Below are 23,708 nucleotides of genomic sequence, written 5' to 3' on the forward strand. Positions count from 1 at the left end.
TGGTGAAACAAAACAAATGCTCAAGGACGTTTTTTCATTTATTTTTATTGATAGCCTGATACAATCTTTCTATGCAGGCTGTTTGTATGCAGATCAGCATATATTTAGATATATTTATTTTCTAATATTTTCTTTTTCCAAAAATAATAATTCTTGAGGCACTGACACTGTAGTTTTATGGCTATAATCCCCACAAGATCACCATAAAATATATTCCTAAATATAAGCCATCATGCTTGACATTCCCAGAGGTTCCCAACCTTTTAGGCTTATGACCCCTTAAAACAAAGCTATGTCTACTTCTGGCCTCTTGGCCTTGTCCCAGGTTGCATTGCACATCCATGAGTTGCGAGCAGTTCAACCAAAGAGTGATGTTTCTTTCTCAGATTGCTTAATTTGAATATTTTTTGAGGTATGAAGAGGGGGAATCTTCCAGTATTTTGTAATAAAGAGGAAAAGATTAGAGAAAAGTTAGACAAAAATCTTTATTTCGTTATTTTATAGATCAGGACTTAGTAAAAGGCACAGGCTGTTCCAAATCACGTCTAGTGATGAATTGAAGTTCAGGAACAAATCCACCAGCTCGGTCATAGCAGGGAACTGAACTTGTAAACTGATAATGATAATGCACATGCTCTGATTATTGAATCCAGTTTAGCACATTATATTCATTACAGACTTGGTTTTAGTTTCACTTTAAACAGAGAAGCTCTGACTTCACCTTGGCTGACTCACTAAGTGAATTTGACTGTGCTAGTTTGGCACAGAGCTGTGCCTACTATTTATTGGCTCTGGAAAACTTAGGGACACAGTGGACAAGTGCATTATGTTACAATTACAGTTTTAGGAGCTGGAAAGCTTTGGGAGCAAGCCACATAGCAGGTGTGTCAGCTGCCCCTGCATGGGCCCCTGGAATCATTTATGCAATTTAAATACACTGACAACCCCTTAAGCATTTAGCACTTTATTATCTTTATTGAATTCTTATTCTTTTTACCACATATACAATTGGACACAATAAATTTAGTGACATCATCAAACAGTGATCCAGAATAACAGGGTGTTTTAATCATAGAAGTAGAATCAGTTCAAAGAAGATGGTTTGAATACTGAAACCCGACAGAGGGGAGATGCCATATATATATAACAACATTTCAAATGCTTTCGGTGTCAAAGTAATTGTACACCTCACTGCAAAAATCACACATTTGAATGGGATGTGTACATGGTGCTAGATATAGTCGGGGGGGCCAAAATTTTTGGATGAATGAGACAAGAGTTTTGATCGTGGCTCCAAAATGTCACTGTTGCCTTCACAGTTTAAACCAGAGGAGGACCTAATCCTCTCTGATATGGGCACCATTTTGGCTCTTGAGGCTAGGGCACAGTTTTCAGTTGAAGAGCAAGTCAACCAAAGCCCTGAGTGAGAAACTCTTACTTATTCTTTCGAAGCCAAACCTGAGTTAGCCTGTCTCTAACTCTGCAAAAGCCCTGAGTTTTGGCCTGTGTGTCAGGCCATGTATCACATATGAAGGGGAATGTTTTTCCATCTGTGTGTGTGTGTGTGTGTGTGTGTGTGTGTGTGTGTGCTAACGCTGCATGCTGCTAGCTGCTAAGTACTGACATCACTGCTCACAGTTTTCCCAGCTAACATTAATCTAGCCCCAAAACGTTCAATGTTAAATAAATAATTATGAAATAAATAATCACATGAATCAATTGTGTAAAATATATACACGAAACAGTAATTTGTGAAATACTTTAGGAAATAACCAATCAGTCACTTTGTTATTATGAAATGTTATTACATCCACTTCTATTTAAAAATGCCCTTTTTCAAAAGTCTTTCTTTCGTAATGGCATTTTCCCCAATGACACTTTCATTTCATGCCCATCACATATCCCCTTACAATAGCAACCTCAACAGCTGCTACTAGATAGACCAGTAAGCACCTGAAAGCTATAGCAACAACATTGTCATTGTAATTCTGAATCAACTATTTAACTGCTACTGTAAATAAACACAGTATATAGACACAGTAACTAACATCTCCTGTTATTTACTTAGCTTAACAAGGCTGCACATGCTACCTCCCTAGCTGGCTAACTAGCTAGGCTAGCATTAGCTGGTTAATTCAATTACTTCTGCCGCATTTTGAATCTAAATATGTTCCTCAGAGAAAGAAACACAACTCTGTGAAGAACAAAAAGACAGACTTTCTCTGTTGTCGCTCAAGCCAACAGGAGCTAGCTAAAACTGCTAGCATGGACTCTTCACTTTGATGCTGAATAATAATCCGAGCTCACAAGCTGGCACAGCAGGTTAGCCAGTTAGCTAGGTAGTCTGGGTAGCTGCCTATACCTGGTTGATACAGAATAATGTTGGCATTCCTGTTGCTCTTCCTATCAGGTGCTAACTGGCTAAATTTGGTAGCAGTTGTTGAGCTTGCTAGCTTAAGGGAGGCGGGGGGTAGTGATTGGCTGAAAGGTGAGAGGGCAGTGACAACATCACTGTCATAAAAGGTGACATTATGAAATAAAAATTGACTTTTGAAAAAGGGCATTTTGAAATAAAAATGTCAATAATGACTGATATCCAATAAAATTCGGTGATTATGAAAATGAATGATATAACATTTCAAAAAAGAGTTTTAACAATTTCTTGAATTATTTCACCAGATGTTGGTTCATTTATATATTTTACACAGTTTATTCATAATGTCTGATTTAATATTGAACACTTTTGGGTTCTATAAACACCTTCTTCAATCAAATTATGGTAAACATAATATGCAGAGTTCAAACCTATCAGATCTTTTCAAGTGAAATAAATGTGAAGAGTAAAAGATGTGAAGGCACTCAGGCCCCAGATCTTTCTTTTCTTTTCGTTTTTTTAAAATAAAGCAAATATTACAAGGCTGAGCTGGTCTCAGACCTACCACGAGGGGGCATCTTAAGTCTTTTGCTGTTGTTGGAAGTATCATGGCAACCACTTTAAAAAGTCAGTCTGGTGATATATCACTGGTGATGTCACATCCCTGATTCTTCATAATTTGTAAAAGCCTGAAGAACAAAAACAGACCAGAACATAAAAAGACCAACACACTGGACGTACAGTAACACGGCACAGAGACTAGTGGCACTATGAGATGGCAGAGACGCAAATATTATACATGTGTCAAAAAAATAAATCAAGATCTTCACCAAATGTATCATCGGCATCAGCATCAAACAATAAATCAATAATTCCAGTCATCCTCTCCTGTCCCTTAGTCCACCGGTCTGAAAAGGGCCCGTCCTCTGATGCCAAATCCGACTTTCTTAGAAGCAGCTTGAGGAAGAGAGGAGGAGGAGGAGGAGGAGGAGGAGGGAGCGGGTGCAGCAGGGGCAGCGAGGGTGGACTGCTGCACAAGAGGCTGGCGAGACAGGAGCTCCTTGAACACAGAGTTCATCTGACGGCTGATCATGTCCTAAGAGAGCAAGAGGAGGAGAAGCAAATGGCAAGGGAGAGAGACAGAGACATGGAAGATAATGAAAATGAAATGTAGCCTCAGTAACCTTCTTTTCTAAAATTATTGATGTAATTTCTCGTCAATGTTCCTGGGTGATTCTTACACTATGACAGGCATTATCATATTAAAAGAACTCCTACATCTCTAGGTATCTCTGGTGTTGAGGTATGTTCTGGAATCAATGCATTGGTCGAAAGGTATTAAAGTATTTTACAATTGTTTTGGCTCAATGAACAGTTCAAGAGTTTCAATATGCATATTCAGAAAACACAGAGCTCATACTAGCACAAGTTTCAGTGCTTTTTACTAGATCACTGAATTGATGCAAAATGTGTGGCGTTAATCTCATAGAACTGGAGTTACATCCAGCAACTACTATTTTATGCGTCATATCAGATAGATTTTCCTCAATGGTGGTTGTTTAACAATGAAGACAGCAACTCCCGTGATCCCACACTACTTCCTGACGTCATCAAACTACGTTGTTTGTTATTGTTTTGGTTGAGAGTCCCCTAGTGGCAGAAATGACATACAGTGTGTTTAAGTAAAGGTTATTTTCTTCTTTTCTTCAATTTGGAACCAGAGTTATGCTTTTTGCTTCTACAGTATGATGTCTTGCGGTTGATACCTCATTGCCTAAAGATGACAAATTTAGCAAAGCTGCTGTCAGTGGGAAAAACCGGCTTCACAAATCAATCACAGAAAAAAAAGAAAGAAATTCAGTACAAGTCTGATTAGATAGATTTCCTTTCAAGCTGAGGTTACTGCATCATCAGTGTCTTTAGCCCTTGATACCAAAACACTACAGGATGTAGCTTCAGCAGTGTGATTGATTTCTGGCACTGTTAGCTAGCAGCTTAACAAGCAAGGTTAACATGAGCTGCTGGTTGAGCTAAAACAGGACTTCAGGGTTCGCTAATCAGATATTAGTTTACAAGCTGATATCATCCAAACACCAAAGCTGAATCCCAGTCCACATATTCTGCAGATTTATCTAGAAAATTAATTAAATCTGCTTTTTGGAACAAAGCCTAAATGTGTTATTAGACTACTCTAGCATCAGAAAAATTATAGACTTTGATTGAGTCTACTGAATTCCAAGTAAGTAGGCCCACATAACAATAATTCCCAAGAGCTGAGGGCCGCACAGGTGTGATACATGTCAGCCTGAGCCCTCTGTCCTTTTTAATTTGTAAAAATAGAATGACCTACTAACCTTGTCAATTGGTGTTTTCTCTGCCTGACCAAATAGTGGTCTTTCTGTGGGTCTGAAGCCACCCTGTCTCACAGTGTCCAAAGTGTGTCTTCGCTCCTGAGACCTAAAAGACAAAAGGTAATAGAGGTAAGACAAAACTATATTGTCACATTCCTTGAGCCAGTTTGTGACAATGTGTAAATAGAGATAACTGAAGGATATAGATAGATGATGATTTCTGAATGCCAAACCTTGTTTCTTGTTTTGGAAAGAAAAGCTTTTTTCCATCTTCTCAAACTATTATAAAGTTTGGGAATTTGACAATCAGATCATGGCAACTGTCCAAATTTCAGTTACAAATTAAATGCAGACTAGGCTCTCTTTACAGTAATTATTCCTCTTTCACAGCTAAAGTGGCTCTTGCCAAGACCACCACTAAAACCCTACAGGAGTGTGCCTTTAATTGGCCCTGGATGTATGGTATGCAATTACCATTAGCATGCATTAATTTTAAACCTTATAAATTTGATATGGTGAACTTGCTGGCAAGCCTTTGCCTATTTACACAGCCAATAGACATGAACCTTAGCAGTTATAATACATATATATAAAGTCCAATATTCACTCTCCTTTTAGCTCAATGTTGGTCTCCATCAACTCCTGAGATAAATTTGTGGCTCTTCAGCTGCTAAATGCCTCATTATGTTCACCAGCTAATCGCTAACTTTGTCTGTCGTTTGGTGCTGGGCAGGCAGCGTACAGTGGGTTTTTAGAGTTTTTTTTCACTGAAAATGACACTGATGAGAGTTACAACAGTATAGTAAAGTTGCGGGCAGTGAAACCAAAGCAATGAGCTGAAAGACACTAAACACCACATAAAGCTGAGCAGAACTGTAGAGTGGTAATTGTCCGTGGATTTGTCATTACTAGGAACCCTTTTCACATACACGTGGTCATATGATCCATTGTTAATATAAAAATATAGATTGTTGCAGCTTTAAAGTACTGTATGTTATTGGTAATTTTGTGTGTTGTTTCTCTGTTATTTTCCTTTATGCTGAATGTTCCTGCGTGAATAATATTTAAACCCTCTATCTGAAGAAGCTATAGACCTCTATGTATTTGAGTGATAAGTCAAGCACAGACTGTTTTCATACATTACACAGCATATGCATACTGTAGCATTGTGTCCGAGGTGTGTGTCCGTCTTACACTGGCAGGTGTCGCGTGGCGGGGGAGGTTGGAGGTTTTCGACTGGGGCTGCCCTCATTTCCTCTCTGTCTCCCAGGCAACGAAGCACTGTCGCTGTTTACCCGCATCCTGTCAAGACGCACACAGAAACATTGCAACTTTGTACTATGTGCATTCATGTGCAAGAGTTTGCACGTGTACTCGACTGTGTGCAATAACGTGAAAGAGAGTGTCTCCATGTGTTTGTTGGTGTGAATTCATATATTGCAGTGCACATTCGAGTATGTGTGTGTGTGTGTATACCGAGTTGTGCTCTCTGTCTGTGGATCTTCTGCTGTCAGGTTTCCAGTGCTGCCTCCTCCTCCTTCCTCTCTTTTCCCTCGCTCTGCCCTGAGGTGGGATAAGACAAGAGAGATATATTAAGTAATATTTTACTTAAGTACAACCAGCACAAGTTTAAATATGAGATAAAGTTTGAACGACAAACTCATTGTAGAAGGGCGGCAGAAACAGGAGTAACATTTAGTGTGACCAAATGATTTTATATGGAATCTTTTCCAAACAGGATGAGGCAGAAATATAGAGAGGATGGACAAAATAATGCAAACCTTTTTACAATATAACACAATGCAATGCAGCAGCTCAACAAAAATACTACCTTTGGGAAACTTGGTCGCGGCTTTTAGCTGTGTTATATTGTACGATATTATAATGTATTTCTGTTAATTTCTCCACCCCGTGGTTATAAAACCTGTACTTTATCTGTACAACTATTGTAATTACTATGGCTGTGGGTTGACTGTGGTATCAGAATCAGAATCAGAATCAGAAATATTTTATTGATCCCTGGGAGGAAATTATACAGTACCGGTGCTCCCATTCAAGAGTAGAAAGTAGCATAAATTTAGAAATAAGAGTATGTACAAAAATAATATATATATATATATATATATATACATTTATATATTTAAATGAAAAAAGTGAAAATATATATATATATACAATAACAATGTATATGTATGTATATATGTATCTTATAAGGCGATATGATTTAGATATGAAGATTAAACACCAATCATACCAATCTTATATACATATTATTACTGAGTCTCAGTGCGGCTTTTGATATCATTGATTGTTGTATAGTCCTAGACTCTGGCCTGGCTCTCACATGGTTTAAGTCTTACTGAAAGAACAGCAACATTTGATCTGAAATATGCAGTACCTCAGAGCTCTGTTCTTGGCCCGCTGCTTTTCTCTCCTCATATTTCACACTTTGTCCAAATTACATGCAGTCATGGATTTCTTTTGATCAGCACATCACCAAGATCGCCTTTTTTCACCTACGCAACGTAGCTAAAAAAGTGTCTTCTGTCCTTGACTGATACAGAGATCCTAATTCACGCTTTGGTTTCATCCAGACTTGATTATTATAACGTCTTGTTGTCAGGCCTGCCGTGTGCTTGTACTAAAAGTCCTGGAATGGTTCAGAATATTGCTGCTAGAATCTTAACTAAAACTAGGACATTTGATCCTATTGCGTCCCTTCAATGGCTCCCCATCCATGTCAGATCAGACTTCACGGTGCTTTAAATTGGGGCCTTTAAATCCAAACTAAGAACTCATCTTATTGCTTTAACTTTCATTTAGCTGCTTTTGACTACCTGTTACCATTATCCGTCCAGCGGGTCCGTATTTGTCCTGGTGACAAGAATACTGTAAACTTGATTGTGTGGCTCAGGTCCTATCTGTTTGGTGACACCTAAAGTTGCTCAACATCCTCCCGGATCCATTCTTCATATGTGTTTACAAACCACCCATCTATAATTTTCTCATCCTTTTGTCCGTATGACATCTATTGCATGTTTGTCCGTCCTGGGAGACATTTACACCAGGCGGTGCAGGACCAAAGCCGGTAGAGTTATAAAGAATTCTAGCCATCTGAGCAATGCCCTCTTTGAACTGTTGCAGGGCAATGAAGATGCAATCATGGAATGGAGAGGCAAAAGAGGAGCTACTTCCCTGAGGCCATCCAAATCCTAAACGAGGACACTGCCAGGGTCCTGATAGACTACACCTTTACCTCCACCCTTCCCCAGAATCCCTTAATATTTTGCACCTTTAATATTTGCACCTTATTTAATATTCCATATTTGATATTTAAATTATTTAAAGATTTTATTTTGAATATTTGATATCTTATATTGTCAAGCACAGTTCTGGAGGGGGGAAAGCAATTCACTGTACAATGTAGAGATAGAGAGTATGTGATAAATAAAACCTTGAAACTTGTACAGAGCCAGGCTAGCTGTTTCGCCCTGCCCCCAGTCAAATAAGAAAGAAAGAAATCAAAATGTCGAACTATTCTCATAATGTAAATTTAGCATTGTTAGCATACTGTGTCTAAAAAAACAAAAAAACATCAACCAACTCTGATTGTGAGGTCTGTGGTACTGTATTGTATTCAAGAAATCTGGCACCCAAGAAACAATATTTGACTCATTTGGGAGGCAAATACAGCAAATCAATAGGAGCCGAGACTCAAATTTAATTAGCTGTCTCAAACTGAGATAAAGATCTACCTCCATCATCAAGGAAAATCATCTTGGCAATGGTTCTGGATATAGTGGCAATGGTTGCCTGAATGGTCCTGAAGTATCAGTGTCACTCACCCTTCCAGCACACTGATATACTTGTGAGGGATGAGACCTTTAACCCCTCCCACTTCGCCTCTCCACCAATCACAAGAGGCCTTGCTGTGAAGGATGAGAAGCTCTCCCTGCTTGAAGGACAGCTCTGCTGGAGATCTTGCCATGTAGTCGAACATAGCCACTGCCTCCCACTCTGTACACACAGCAGTTACAATCAACTCAGCCACATTTTGTTTTTTTCCTGTATGCTTGTAAATCATAATTTGGTTATTCAATGATTTTGTTATATAAATAGTTATTCAAAATGTAAATGTGGTTTGGTTTGTGGTACAATCATATGAGGTATAGTGAGTGATGCATAGCGTATGTCTAATGGATACCTGTCTCTGGTGTGTGTGTGTGTGCATGCACTGTATGTACTCACCGTCCTCACTAGGCAGATGCTCAGTCTCTCCGTCTCCCTCCTCTGTGATTGGTTCACTGCAAGCAGAAAAACAGAAGTCTGTGGTCATGCACAGTTCTCTTCTGTTTGACGCACAGACCAACTATCATACTTTCTTTATACAATCCCTCACTTCACTTATGCAATTTCACATAAGACATCATGCTGCTCTGAGATTTCTCAAATAACGCTAAAACCAAATCATTGATAATACTCTGTCAAATGTCAAAAAGCATATTATATAAATGTTCATGAAGAAAACAGACAGTTTTATTGAATTCCCCCCGATTTTGGGGTGTTAGAGGTTTCCATGGACACTGTCGATAGGCTGGAGGCTTGTGTTCAATTTTAGTGAGCGATCAGCTTAATAGTATTAAGCAGTTTTTACACAAAGAATTGCAAACTGCTCAGAAATGCCTTTGGTATGGCATTAAATTCAGTTTCAAGAGGATGAGCCATGAAAAAGGGGCTTAGGGGGGAGTACTTGGAACTCTAACATGACAAACAAATCTCTGGAGCAATGTGAGGCAGTGGCCCAGTCATTTACAACAAGTCATCCAAGGACAGAAATAAGTGGATATAGTTTTTCAAAGCAAAGATGCCACTATGTATAAACATCAATGATGGACGCCAGTTGGATCACATACAAGTTAGATTAATCATGGTCCACCTCTGTCAGGACTGTGACCATGGCCGAGCTCACTGTCCCGTGGGAGGAGAAAATAGAGGCAGCATTTGAGAGGAAGCTGTGTGTACAGAAGCAGGGTGGAAGGCATCAGTCCACCCTGTGGAAGTGGGCTGCAGAGGCTTCACTGGGAAATCCATCCAACACTTCTGAAGGCTCTTGGAAATACCGGGTACAAGCAGAAGGTGGCTCTCAGACAACTGACTGAGGAGTCAGAGGACGGGAGCTTCTGGCTTTAACTCAGAAGAAAAGACGCAAAGTGGGAAAAACAAAGATCCTAGGGTCAGCTGCAGCTGCCCCACCACCTCGAGATGTTCTGAGATGAAAGGGGCAAGGTGGCTCCCAGCTGACTACCCTGCAGCTGGCCTGATGGAGGAGTTGCAATATAGGCAGCAATGCCTAGCTCCCTTCTTTACCCTCTAATCAGTCAAAAACAAAAAGCTTGCCACTATCAGTTGATAAAATAAATTACAACGTTAAAAACGGCTTAAGCTAGCTGACATTGTTAGCGTCAGCTTAGTAGCTAAAGCATTTTATACAGCAAGCTAATGCTAACATTTGTCACATAATCTACATCGTGTTCGTTTGGGCGCTCCATATTTTCTGACTCATATTTGCAATTATATATTGATATATAGTAAATATTATGTGTATTACATATTAACAGCATTTCATCACAACTAATAGCACATTTATATCAATGACTACTCATCTCTCACCAGTACTCCTGCTCCAGAGTCATGTGCTTCTCGTAGACGGGGCCAGGAAGTTCTGATTGGCTGGGGAAGATGATGTCATGTTGAAGGATCATGGTTTTGACAAGATCGTTGACCTGTGGCTGCTTAGCAACAGCATCATCAGAATCCATCCCCCTCAGCAGGCTTGGACCAAAGCAAACGGCCAGGTTGTAAGGCTGCATCATGTTCTCATCACTGTACTGAGACACACTGGGAATACACACACGCACTGAATTTTTAGTCCTATGACCATAAGCAGATATTTCAAGTGATAGAATATCCCACACTGGGTTACGTTGTAGCTTACTGATTGAGGAAAGCAAAAAGGTAACGCATCACGACGAGGAGAGGCCGTGGGAAGGTGGAGACAATCGCTTTAATCTCGGCAGCTTTCTCTGTCACCCCCTCGATTTCTGCTCATGACAGAAAGGAAAGAGAAAAGGGGCAAGATGAAATATCATAACAAGTTTCATTTGTTGAAATTACAGGTTTTCCATGCCTGCAGCAGTGTCAGATGCACAAATCACCCAAAATTCTGACTTAAAGAAATGTTATGAAAAGCACTTAAACTACTAAATTGAGGTGGCTGGGTTGATTTATTAGGCCACTGATGTTAAAGTATTTATGGGAAGTAAACAACCTGCAGACAGGTTCACAACATTGGTTAGCTGTGCAAATTGTGACTCAGAGTTTCTGTTTTGGAAAACAGAATTGGGTACACGCCTACAGGAATAACAAGGACACAGCAAGAGAGATAACAACAGAGAACAAACAAGACAGTGAGATGCACCAGTAGAGAGAGTAGAAGTTGCACCAACTTGCATCAACAGTACATGTATTTGTAGGGGAGAATTCCCTAAATGAGTTACTTTGTGTGTGGAGCATCAGTAATGTGGCAACCACTGTGTAAGGCTGCTACTGAATCGACTGAAGCTAAATCAAAATTAGTCATAGTCATGTGCAAAAAGGTTTACCCACATTCTACTGTACATGAGGGGGTGAATCAGTTAAACTGAGGTAGAATAAGTATCTAGAAACCAAAATAATAATAAAACCAAGTAACTGAAAGCAGACATGAAAACCTGCACAAACACTAACACACACAGACATCAAGGTTATATAAGGGGGTCTTACGGACACACTCCAGCAGCTGAGAGTAGCTGTCATATGGGAAGAGAGGTGGCTCAAGGCCCCTGAAGTAAAGCTTCAACACACCAGCCACAGAGTCCAGGTCACACTCACTGTCTGACAGAGGATCGTCTCCTACAGGGAGTAAAACAGAAAACCTTCAACACAGGCTTAAAGGGGACCTATTATGCTCATTTCCAGCTCTGTAGTTTTATTCTGGGGCACCACTAGAGTAGCTTTGCATGATTCACAGTTTAAAAAAAGAAGTCCTTATTCATCTTATTCTGGCCCTTCATGCAGCCCTTCAGTTCATCCTCTGTCTGACACAAGCTTCTGTCTCTTTCAGCCCCCCCCCCCCCGCCCCCCCTTCTTAAAAGCCCACTTTCTTCACTTTTGATATGGGGCTCTGAATTTGATGAACTTACTGTTCAGATCACAAATGAGACAAGAATCAGTTTGGGGGAAAAAAAGATGCGTGTTTCACACACTTATATTCACTGATTTTGATGAAACTCTGTCATATTTTGAGAAAATGTTTTCTGGTTTTCCCTCTGATGTCCTCCCTCTGCCCTCAGAAGCTCATTTTACCTCACTTCACTTAAATACTGTAAATGTGTATATTTTTTATTTTCTATTTCTTATTTTTATATTTTGTACATACCTTTAGTTCTAAATTATGCTATTTTCCTACTCTGGAATGGGAGCACCGGTGCTGTACAATTTCCCCCCGGGGATCAATAAAGTATTTCTGATTTCTGATTTCTGATTCTGATTACCTCTCTCAAATGCATCTCTGAGGAGGTTAACCTCCCTTTGTGATCCAGGAACTCTGAATATCCCTTCATGGTGGAGACCTGGGACACACACACATTCACATTATATTACATATTCATAGATGCGTGATGTTCCATACACAGGATTGCACGCACACACATACAAATAAGTACTTCTACCCACTCATTCTCAGTGTCCAAAATTCTCTCAGCAGGGCTCAGTGCCATATCATAAAACTGACTCACCATGAAGGTTTATGAAACGGATGCAGCTTTCAACCACCACAGGAATCTGCTGCCCAGAGCTCTGGAGAAGAAGGATGAGTCGAGAAGGAGAGACGAGAGGAGACGAGAGGAGACGATAGGAGAGCGTTAGAGACCGAAGAGTGCCGACAGAGATGCAAAGAAAGAGGAGGGAGAAAAAAAGTGATAAGGAAGATACAATGCAAGGGAAACAGTGATTAAACAGAGGGATGAATGAATGAGAGGGTTACAAGAGCTAAGGAATAACACTGAGTGAGTCATAAAATGACTTTTTATTTGTTTGGGTTGACGCCAGGTGCAGGTTAAATGCTTAATGTCACTGCCAGGGCCGTAACCAGGATTTTTGAAATACTGAGGTCATGAGTCTAAGCCCCCTCGAAATCAGTTTCTAAAAATACTTGAGTTATTCGTTTTTTTTATTTATTGAGCTTCGTGCTCAATGTCATTATATCTAGAATTGAGGAGCTCTCTCAATGATATTCTTCTGGAAAATCAAAAAACTGTTTATAAATGTATCTAAACTGTAACTAAAATAATTGTCAGAACTTTGTCTCTATTTTATTTTATTTAATTCTGGTGGAGATACTGAATCATAGCACTCCGTATCTGTCCATTAAATGTGAAAATGCATCAGCAGCCTCCTATACAGTTAGCTTGGCTCTGTCCTCTGTTTGTTTAATCCATGTGGTTTTTACGTGAAGTTAATTGCTGGAACAAAATGTTGTTACCTTTGGACAGAGCCAGGCTAGCTGTTAGCCCCACTTCCCGCCTTTGTGCTAAGCTAAGCTAACTGGCTGCTGGCGGGAGCTTCATGTTTATCATACATGACATGAGAGTGGTATCGATCTTCTCATCCAACTCTCGGCAAGAAAGCAAAGTTTCCAAAATGACCAGCTCTTCCTTTCTTACAGTTTTTTAACTGTAGATAGCTAAATCCAAAATCCAAAAGAAGGGCCATGACCTCAGTGTCCTCAACGGTAGCTACGGCCCTGCTGGAAACAGCCCACTGGCCTGCATGCAGTATAGAAGCAGTCACAGATGGGGTTTGGTACCTGTGTCCGAGACATTCTCCTTCTTCTTCTGCAGCCAAGCACAGCGGAAAAGAGAAAGCGAAAAGGCATAGATTAGAAAAAGCAGAGTAAGAAATAAGGGAAATAAAGATGTAGAAGCCATGGTAAGGGACACACATAAGCGCACACATTCTTGATAAAGGAGTCAAGAGAGGAGGCAGCAAAGACGCCAGTGCTTTTTAATCCCTTTCACAAGAGAGGAAGGGATAAAAGGGGGGAATGGATTGAAAGAAGAGAAAGCCAGCAATAAGCTATAAGTATGACCATACACATGGAGGCAGCAGCTATTTCTTCTATTCTGAATCATTTCCTTTGGAGGATTGAACAGAGTGCAGAGCAGTGCAGCAAGCAAATAAAAACGAGGCAAAAACAAGGGTGTATTTCAAAGGGATGTTCTGTTTTTATTTGTGTGTGTGTGTGTGTGTGTGTGTGTGTGTGTGTGTGTGTGTGTGTGTGAAAGAGTGTTACCTGTATGTAGGAGAGTATGTCTGTAGTGAAGAGTGTGTGGCAGAATTGGGAAACAGGTCTGGACTTCCAAACACGCACTGACCGAGCACATTGCATTCTGAGAAATATAATGAATAAAATTCTTAATGCCATTTTACATGTGGGTATTAACACTTAATGATGTTTGCTAATTGCTATTATCAGTTACACTTTTAGTATTTCTCTCCTCCAAAAAAAAGCAGCTTTTTTATACATAATAGAAAATTGCCCAAAATGGCATTTAGGTTCAAATTTCATTCGATTTGCTTTGCTTTCCTCTTCTCCTTGTCCTCTCTGTTCTCTCCATGTCTCTATGCCTCTCTCAGTCACACTCTCCTTATTCTTGGCTATGTAAATACACTGTTTACCTGGAGGGGTCACTGTCGACAGCCTCAGCTAGAAGGAAGACAGAAAACAAGTGAAAGAGTAAGAGGTTGTACAAACAATGTGCAGCATTGTTAGAGGTCTTTGGGAGTACTACTGTATATGTGAAAAAAGTTGTATGTCTTTTGTGGCCGCAGAGGGAGCTGTGTGAAGTCTGTTAAATGTCCTTAAGTGATATCGCTCGGTTCAGCGTCAGTTGAGGCCGAAGACTACAAAAAATCTGGGACCCAGACCTCCAAAGCCCGCTCCTCTTCTCTACTTGGAATAGAGGCTCATGGCTACATTAGCCATGGCTAATATACCACACCCTAATCTCAGAGAAAACTGTCGGCGGTCAGGGTGCATTGTGGGTAATATGGGCACCGGGTTTTGCAAGGAAGACGAATGATTAGAATAAAAAAGCCGATATCTCTGGTTTTGCTGAACCGATTTTGATATTGTCTACCGTTTATCCGACAATGTTCTCTTTTAAATTTCACATCCTCATCATTTGTAAAACCGCACTGATCATAAACAGATTCGAACAGTGGCAACATTAGAGGAAACTTCCCTACCCATCTTTTAACATTGTTGTGGTAGATTACCTTTCTGTATGGCATCTTGGAGAAGGTCATGTTTGGCTTGAAGTTTGGAGGTCAAAGAACTGCTGGTGAGGAACTCCTTCACTTTCTAAGACAAAAAAATAGAACCAAATTAAGTAAAGTATTACAGTTTTACAGTATTACAGTGCTTACAGTTTCTGAAACTGTTGCAATTCTCAAAATGCTTTCATCATGCAATCCTCACAACGACTTATGCAGTGCTGCACAACATTCCATTTGTCCTTCAAAAGGCCATTACTCACTACTCACAACATTTCACTCATGTGTCAGGAGTAAATAAAGGAAACAATGGCTGCATCACTGCCAACAAAATTACATTCCCCTTAATCATTTCTTAATCTACACTGAAATTGTGTGTCTGTATTTCATTTCTCATTGAGACATATATACAATTGACGATTAAGGAATTAGACTCTAAAATTGTATTTCTACAAGAAACTCATATTTTAGATGAGGACAATAAAAAGGTTAGGAGGAGGTGGCAGGGTAGTGTATTCACAGCATCATTTTCATCAAAGGCCAGAGGGGTTATGATTCCTATTCATAAAATAGTCCCATTTCAAGTGAAAAATGTAATCAAAGATAGAACTGGAAGATATTTAATAGTCCAAGGCTCTCTATTATCAGAACTTAAATTTAGTAAACTTGTATGGCCCCAATATAGATGATCTTAATTTTTTTGTAGATCTGTTCCTTACTCTCTCATCATTTGCAGGGCAATACATAACATCAGGGAATTTTAATTGTACATTAAACCCCAGTATGGATAGATCCACAGGACTAGATCAATTCATAACTACTTCCATGATGATATTGTGATCTCTGATCATGCTACATGTTGTTTAGTATATGTGGATAAAACTTCCATCTAGATGGCATTTTCAGCACAAATGGTTACAAGATGAAGAATTTGTTAAAGATATAGGAAAACAGATTTGTTTTCTTTAACTTAATGCAACACAAACATCTGTGTGTACAAAGTGTGAAGCATTCAAAGCGTTTCTCAGAGGACATGTTATTAGTTATACAGGCTCAAAATCAAAAAAGGCGTGAGAGGAGAGATTACTGTCGGAATGTAAAATAAAGACTCTCCAGGAAAACATTTATGAGAAAACTAACCCACAATTGGAAAACGAATTTACTGATTTTGAGAGCTGAATATGATAAGTTGTCTTCTTTCAGAGTTGCCTCTAGTCTTTTGAGACTAAAGCAAACATTCTATGAACAGCGATAAATCAGGAAAATTATTAGCATCACAGATTAAACAATTAGAAACTAAAACATCAATCACCACAAGTATATCCAATGTAGTTGTGGATCCTATAGAAATTAATGATGCCTTTAGATGCCACTATAAAGACTTATATGATACAAAAATGAAATGAATTTACAAAACCTAAATAGATTTTTAGATGGACTACCTGTACCAAATATCCCAAATGAACATAAAGAAGAACTGGAGAAATTAACAAAGAAGAACTTGGGCATGCCATCCATAACATGAAATCAGGAAAAAGTGCAGGACCAGATGTTTTAGAAGGATTTGGATCCGGAAATAACTTAATAAAATGGGTTCAGGTAATACATAAAAATTCTCCAGTGGAAATCTTAAACATAAGTATTTCAAAACCAATAAAAATCAATAGAGGTTGTCCTCAAGGCTGCCCACTTGCATTTATTATTTACATTAGAAATTGAACCACACAATAGCAGTACGTTCACACCCACAATTTTGTGGAATAACAGTTGGGTAGAACAGTTTAAATATTTGGGAGTGCAGATTTTGCCTAGGCTAGACAATATTGTTAATGCTAATTATGAGCCTTTAATGATAGAAATGAGTGACTTAATTGATAAATGGATATCACTACTAATATCTATAATATTTTAAAAATGAATATACCCTTCCAGTTATGGCCGCGAGCTGGAAAGTCGCGCTCAACCCGACTCCGCTTCGATTTGTTATAAACTTAAACTGACTTAAATTGCAGGCTTCATTTTTAAAAAATAAAGTGTAGACGAACGCTACAGAGCACCGTGGAAGCGAGCTCACCGGTGCTAAAGACGAATATTTAACGGCAATACACAACTTAAAAACTCAACCCGCCATGGCGGGATTTTGTCTGCTGTTGAGCAAACGAAGAAAGATGTGGTTGACTGCACCGAAAGAATAACACAGGCGGAGGTACGCTTGTCGGGCTATGTAGGGCTACTAGAGACTGTTCTGGAAAGAAGGAACAACGCCCTGGAGAGTTGTCGAGTTGTCGACATGGAGACGAGATCACGGCTGAATACCTTGAGGCTAGTGAACCTACCGGAGGGAGATGAAATACCGGATACCCGTGCATTCCTGGAGGGCTGGCTACCAGAGGTGCTGTACCTGGCCCCCTGTGAGGAACCTGATAGTGTTGGAAAGAGCGCACTGCATCGGGCCAGAGAGAAGCACTGAAGACTCACCCAGAACATTCTCTACAAGAACCGGAGAGTTCGACTCTACAGCGACTTCGCAACACGGCATAATGCCACCAGCCAAACTGGTGGTAACCTACAAGGAGAAGGCGCACACATTCAACAAGCCGGCGGAGGCACAAGAATTCATAAACGGGATTGAAGAAGAAGCTGGGCAAGCACAAACAGAGGACCGAGAGTCTGATATGAGGCAAAGACTGCAAGACTAACACCCAGGTCTACCTCATGGATGCTGTGAGACTGTTCATATGGTAAGAGTGGCTGTGCAGTAACAGGCTGTAAGACACTTGGTTAGATTATTATGTTTATAAATGGACGCAGTCGTCTATTTTATTTACATTCTACACGTGTGGGATCTCACACGTGGCTACGGTGAAGTCTGAGGCAATGTCAGCTTTAGAAAAGCTGATGTCCCATCAAGTTTATTATAATGTCTATTTTTCTTTATTAGAAAAGCTTAAGTTTACACAATGTAGGGCACAGCAGTAGACTCTGGGGAACTATTTCTCATTATTGTGTTGTTTAAACTGTAAATGACATACGTGAAGTTACCTGTATGGTAAGAAAATTTGAACAATATAAGAAACGAGGATTTACTTTTTACTACCTCAATATGGGCTTAAGTGAGCGCTGCTCTTAACTCTAACCTCTAGCTCCTTTATTTACGTTGCTACTATTATCAGTTCTACCATTTAACAATCATTTTTGGTATGTTTCCCTTATTCACATTGTAATGGTAAAGGCTGTGGAAATAATAGCATTTTGAATAACAGTAACCTATTTGATTTATATTAATGTATTATTCTGGAAGTATCTGTCTTTGAAAATCAGCCTGTAGTAACTGGATCTATTCATTTTTATTTACTTATTTTTATTTTTATTTTTTTTACTAATTTTATTTATGCTAGTGTTAAAGAGCATGATATGATTAGAATATTAGTCTTCACATGTGCACCTTACTATAATCCAGAATCTTATCTCTGCATATCCTACACGGAGCAGGAAGGGTTGATTATTTTCCATGTTTTATTTTCTCATTGTGTCAGATAAAGGGATTGAGGAAGGCAGGAAGGACTGATCCAAGGATCTGTCCATAAACATAGCTGGAAGCAACATAAGCTATGGGGGGTCCCATTAAGTTGGGAGAATGGGGTTAAGTTTTTCTTGCAGTTCACTGAGTTCAGTGGATGTTCTGATGTTTAAAAATGTTAATCTTCTCAGGCAGGACACTTCTATTAAGGAAACATTATGGTATAACATCTGGAATGTCTCAAAGGGTAGAAATCAAATGCACCTCCTGGAACTGTAGAGGTTTACTGAAAACTAGGAAGATCAAACAAGTTAAGAATAAGTTGAGAGACATGGATTCAAAAATTGTCTTTTTACAGGAGATGCACACTTTAAAGGAAGATAGTATAAAAATAAGCAGGAGATGGCAAGGGAGTGTCTACGCAGCTTCATTTACATCACAAGCTAGAGGAGTTATAATTCTCATCCACAAATCAGTGCCATTTCAAGTCTCTAACGTAATTGAATCTTTGCTTTCAGTTAACTTGAACTTGGTAAATATTTACGGTCCGAATACGGATGAACCTGTTTTATTTACAAATGTATTTCTTACACTTGCATCCCTCCCAGGAGAATATATAATTGCAGGAGACTGGAATTGTACATTAGATCCGGTCAAGGACAGATCTACAGGTATTGACCAGACTCACAATAGAAATAGAACAACTATTCACCATTTTATTAATGAGTTGAATTTGCTTGAAACCTAACAACATTGCTTACTCTTGCCAATCTAGTGCATATCAGACATATTCACATATAAATTACTATATGTATTGATTTCAGCAACACTTGTTTTGAAAACACAAGATTGTTACTATGACAGCATATTGATATTGGACCGTGGACCTTGTTGCCTGATTTATGTAGACAAAAATCTTGTGAAAGACCCTGCCAGATGGAGTTTGAATCAGAAATGGCTACTAGATGAAAATTTTGTTAAATATGTTGGGAAAGAAATAGATAATTATTTTAGAGATAACACAACACAAACAACTGCTAGTATTAAATTTTTCTTTCTTCTTTACTGAATTTTTTTTTGTTTTTTGTTGCACATGTCTCAAGGAGTGTGCTGTTTGTTGAAGCACATATTTATATGGTTGTGACAATTGTGTGCATACATGTGTATAAATGAAAATGTTTAATAAACATATTGTTAGAAAAAAAATGAATATACTACCAAAATTACTTAATCTATTTCAAAACATTCCTCTACCACCACCTTCAGATTTGTTCTCAAAAATGTAAAAAAAAAAAAATATTTGTGGGATTTATATGGAAGATTAAGAGGGCAAGACTCTTTACATTGTATTTACCATTTGATCGAGGGGGGTTAAAATGTCCAAACTTAATGTGGTACTATTGGGCCACGCAGCTGAGATCTGTTATGTTCTATTTTTCAACAATGATTCACCTCATTGGACTGAAATGGAATTTCACAGTCTAAAATGACCTCTTCCCTTATACATATACTCAAATACAGTAAGAAAAAAAAAAAACACTACGCCAAAAAAAACTAAAAATCCAATAGTAAAACATATGATAAAAATATGGTATGATGTAAAATTATATTTAAAAGAACCCCTGTCCTTATCACAATTAGTCTAATATGGGGTAATCTGTTCTTAGTACCAGGTACAGCAGATGCAACATTTAACCTATGAGACTCTAAAGGACTTAAAATGACCTTTATTTGACAGGCTCAGCTGTTATGATGTCTTGATGAGCTGAGGTCAACCTCAATAGAAAACAAAAAAAGTACCTTCAGCTTAGAAGCTTTGTTAAAGTAAGTTAAAATAATGTACTTGCCAGACCCCTACACTCATCTTTTAGGAAAAAAATTATGACTAAGGACAGTTTGAGAAAGGGTGTCATATCAGAGTTTTACAATTTGCTGACATCTTACTCATCAGAAAATTCACAGTATAAGCTGAATGCCTGGAAGGAAAACTTCGAAAGTCAAAATTTCAGATGAAGATCGGAAAGCAGCTTGCACTGATACCCATACTTAGTCTATAAATACGTGCCTTAAACTAATACAGTATAAATAGTTAATGCGGACATATGTGACACCGGTGAAATTAAATTGATATAACAAAAACATACGAGACATATGCACAAAATGTACAGAGACAACAAGAACATTATTTCATTGTATTCGGCTATGCAAAAAGATTCAAAAGTTCTGGGGAGAGGTAAGAGTTGTAATTGAAAAGATTATTTCAAAACAAATTTGACCGAACCCAAAGCTTTTTCTGTTTGGCTTATATCCAGAGAAACATAACTACAGTAAAAAATGAACAAGCATTTATAGACCTCAGCTTGCTTTATGCCAAAAATGTATTGCACTGTCATGGAAAAATATTCACAGACCAAGCACAACTCAGCGGATAAGACAGATGCTATCTTCCATTAGAAAGGATAACTTGCATATTAAAGTTTAAACAGCGTATATTTGAGAGTATGGCTCTTCATTAATTATGTTAAGGATTTAGATTTAACAGATGATCAAGTGAATTACTTATTTCTGTAGACAATGTAGCTTGTACAAATTGTCTTTTTTTCCTCTAATTACTTGTTATAGTTTGCATCTATTGCAACTGATATACTCCATTTTTGCATAGATTACCACTTGTTAAACAGGAGAAGCATTCGGGTTTTGAGTTTTTTGGTTTTATTTTTCTTGTTTTTTCTTTGTTTGTGTTGGTTTTTCTTCTTGTTTGGTTCTTTGTTTTGTGTCAATAGACCAATTTTATGTTTTGCTATATTTTATATGACTATATGTAAAAGGCTGTATTTCATGGTGTTAAATATTTTAATTAAAATGTTGTGGGGAAGAAAAAAAAAGAATCCCTGTCAGGGTGGAAATCCCACTGAAATATCTTTAACATTATACAATAATACTAAGACACTAATACTACTACTGAGTGATCCGTTATGATTAATCATAGAAAATTCTATTATAAAAACAAAATCATGTCAGAGTTTTGATTGAAGGACATTATATCTGTAATACTGGCCTGATATCTATCTTTGGAGATACTGTAACAGCAGTAAATACAGCAATAACTCACAGTGAAATAGTAGGTCTCTGTCTCCTGCTGATTGGCTCGACGCTTGGCAAGGGTAAGCTTTGGGGTGGTGTTTCCTCCAGGGGGCTCGTGTGATAGGCTGCTGGGCACGTCCGGGGAGGGGTTACAGTCGCTTTCACACATACTGTCCAGCAGGGCTGTGAGTGTGGCTTTAAGCGTTTTACTGACCTGAAAAAGGGAAAGAAAATGTAGATTTGCTAATTCAGTGAATTCATTTCATTTCTGCCGCACACTCACTCACCCATTGAGTGACTGACTGGCGGATGGGGATAGACAGACAAACAGATCATTATGGAAACAGGCAGTGAGAATAATTAGCTGACCTCCTCTGTTTCCAAGGTAACGGCAGCAAGTCGAGACTGAAGCTGCTGGAACCTGGTCTCTAGCTCGTACCTCACTTGGCTCTCCGCATTCACCTCACACACCTGAAAAACAAACAAAACATCACCTATCATTATGAGGCATCATTAAGTTCAAACCAATGGCGTGTTGTTTGGAGAAAGAAAGGCAGTTTTATTTGATGGGAGTGGCAGAGAGTGATGCTGTGATGCTTTCAGTGGTGGGAGGTCGTAGTGAAAGGACTTTTTCCTACATTCTTCATTTCAGGTTGACTTTAAAAACACAAATGAGTAGCAGGGCAATTTGTGAGCAATAAGCAACAGGGTGTCACAGTGTCATAAACATATGGTTGACACTGTAAATTTAACAGGGCAGAGTTTATAGTTGCATTAGTACAACAGAAAATAGAGATGCACTTATTCCAGTGTTTTCCCACTGATCCTGAGTAAAGCCCCTGCACAGTAATTATTGAAATGAACTGCCACTAGCAGATTTTATCAGCTGTGGCTAGCTAGCTAGCTAATAAGCGCTAACTTTGCGCACTGATTAAAAACTATCCTCTTTCCAGCTGACACGCTTTAAAAAGAGAACACTGTAAATGGGTCTTAATTAGAATTACGTAAGTATTCATTTGGTCACATTATTCACTGACCATTGCGTAATAATCCTTAAATCCAATCACATATAAAAGTTAAACATAAAAAGAATAAGAAAGAATAAACTAGACAGACGGTAACATGGCATTTGTGTTCCATGGAAACCATACACCTCTACCACAGGTACAGTGATTTCACCTGGTCTCCCTCATGAGGATGGTAATTGAATCTGAATGGAAGGCAGAAGGCAGCGTCGTGTTGCTGTAGCAACGCATCTCTGTCTCCACCCTGGTCCAGGGATGTCACGGCAGCCTCGAGCTGCTTGAGCCCGGTCTCCTCTGTCTTCTGGATGCGCCACCTACTGGCCAGGTAGCATCTCATCACCCTTTCCACAGACAGATGGAAACCCAGGTCGCAACACTGCCAGGAGGGAGGGGGGGAGTAAGGAAAAAGGGAGGAGAAAACGGTGATGAAAGGGAGGAGAGAGAGAAAGTGGTGGGAAGGCAATGATGGCACAGGGGAGGAAAAATGAGAGGAAAAGGGGAGAAAGAATAAAAAATAATGGGGTGTTTGTGGTGTGGGAGAAAGGAGGGTTTTTATTTTTTAACCAGTGTTCTTCCTCAGGAAAGAGTGGCATAAAAAGGTAACTCGAAACCACTGAATAGTCTCAGTCTCATAAGCACACACAGACAATCACACAGCACACATGTGTCTTACGTCAATGAGAGTGCTGACGTCCTGCAGGTAGTACTTGTTCATGGCTGCGTTGGCTGCTGCTAGATTCAGCAGGTAGTCATTACGAGCCTTTGTACACTTCAGCTGGGTCTCCTGCACTCTGCCATGCCTCTGTGCATGCACACACACGCACACACACACAAAATATATACAAGTCAGAGAAGATAATACACATAAGAACACAAAAACCCATGTGTTGATAAAAAGACACACTTATTAAAAACACTTATTACTCAAAACCATACGCATAAAGGAGATATGTATTTACAGGATTTCGAAGTTTACTTTA

The 23,708-nt window shown here is 39.0% G+C and overlaps 1 protein-coding gene across 1 annotated transcript in view; it reads right to left on the minus strand.

Annotated features, from left to right (window-relative positions):
* Positions 1–3,269: 3,269 nt before the first annotated feature.
* Positions 3,270–23,708, minus strand: part of LOC139288431 (SLIT-ROBO Rho GTPase-activating protein 3-like) — a 38,177-nt gene continuing 17,738 nt past the window's right edge. The window contains exons 7-24 of the mRNA XM_070909728.1: positions 23,402–23,530; positions 22,883–23,104; positions 22,073–22,174; positions 21,732–21,917; positions 15,103–15,187; positions 14,503–14,530; positions 14,117–14,213; positions 12,561–12,621; positions 12,318–12,395; positions 11,548–11,676; positions 10,721–10,826; positions 10,396–10,623; positions 8,974–9,029; positions 8,571–8,742; positions 6,202–6,288; positions 5,920–6,027; positions 4,729–4,831; positions 3,270–3,470 (exon numbers count right to left, since the gene is read on the minus strand). Of these exons, the coding sequence (XP_070765829.1) occupies positions 3,270–3,470; positions 4,729–4,831; positions 5,920–6,027; positions 6,202–6,288; positions 8,571–8,742; positions 8,974–9,029; positions 10,396–10,623; positions 10,721–10,826; positions 11,548–11,676; positions 12,318–12,395; positions 12,561–12,621; positions 14,117–14,213; positions 14,503–14,530; positions 15,103–15,187; positions 21,732–21,917; positions 22,073–22,174; positions 22,883–23,104; positions 23,402–23,530 (2,178 nt within the window). The remainder of the gene's footprint in view (positions 3,471–4,728; positions 4,832–5,919; positions 6,028–6,201; positions 6,289–8,570; positions 8,743–8,973; positions 9,030–10,395; positions 10,624–10,720; positions 10,827–11,547; positions 11,677–12,317; positions 12,396–12,560; positions 12,622–14,116; positions 14,214–14,502; positions 14,531–15,102; positions 15,188–21,731; positions 21,918–22,072; positions 22,175–22,882; positions 23,105–23,401; positions 23,531–23,708) is intronic.

Source organism: Enoplosus armatus, chromosome 8 (genome assembly GCF_043641665.1).
Source record: "Enoplosus armatus isolate fEnoArm2 chromosome 8, fEnoArm2.hap1, whole genome shotgun sequence".
Taxonomy (NCBI): Eukaryota; Metazoa; Chordata; class Actinopteri; order Centrarchiformes; family Enoplosidae; genus Enoplosus; species Enoplosus armatus.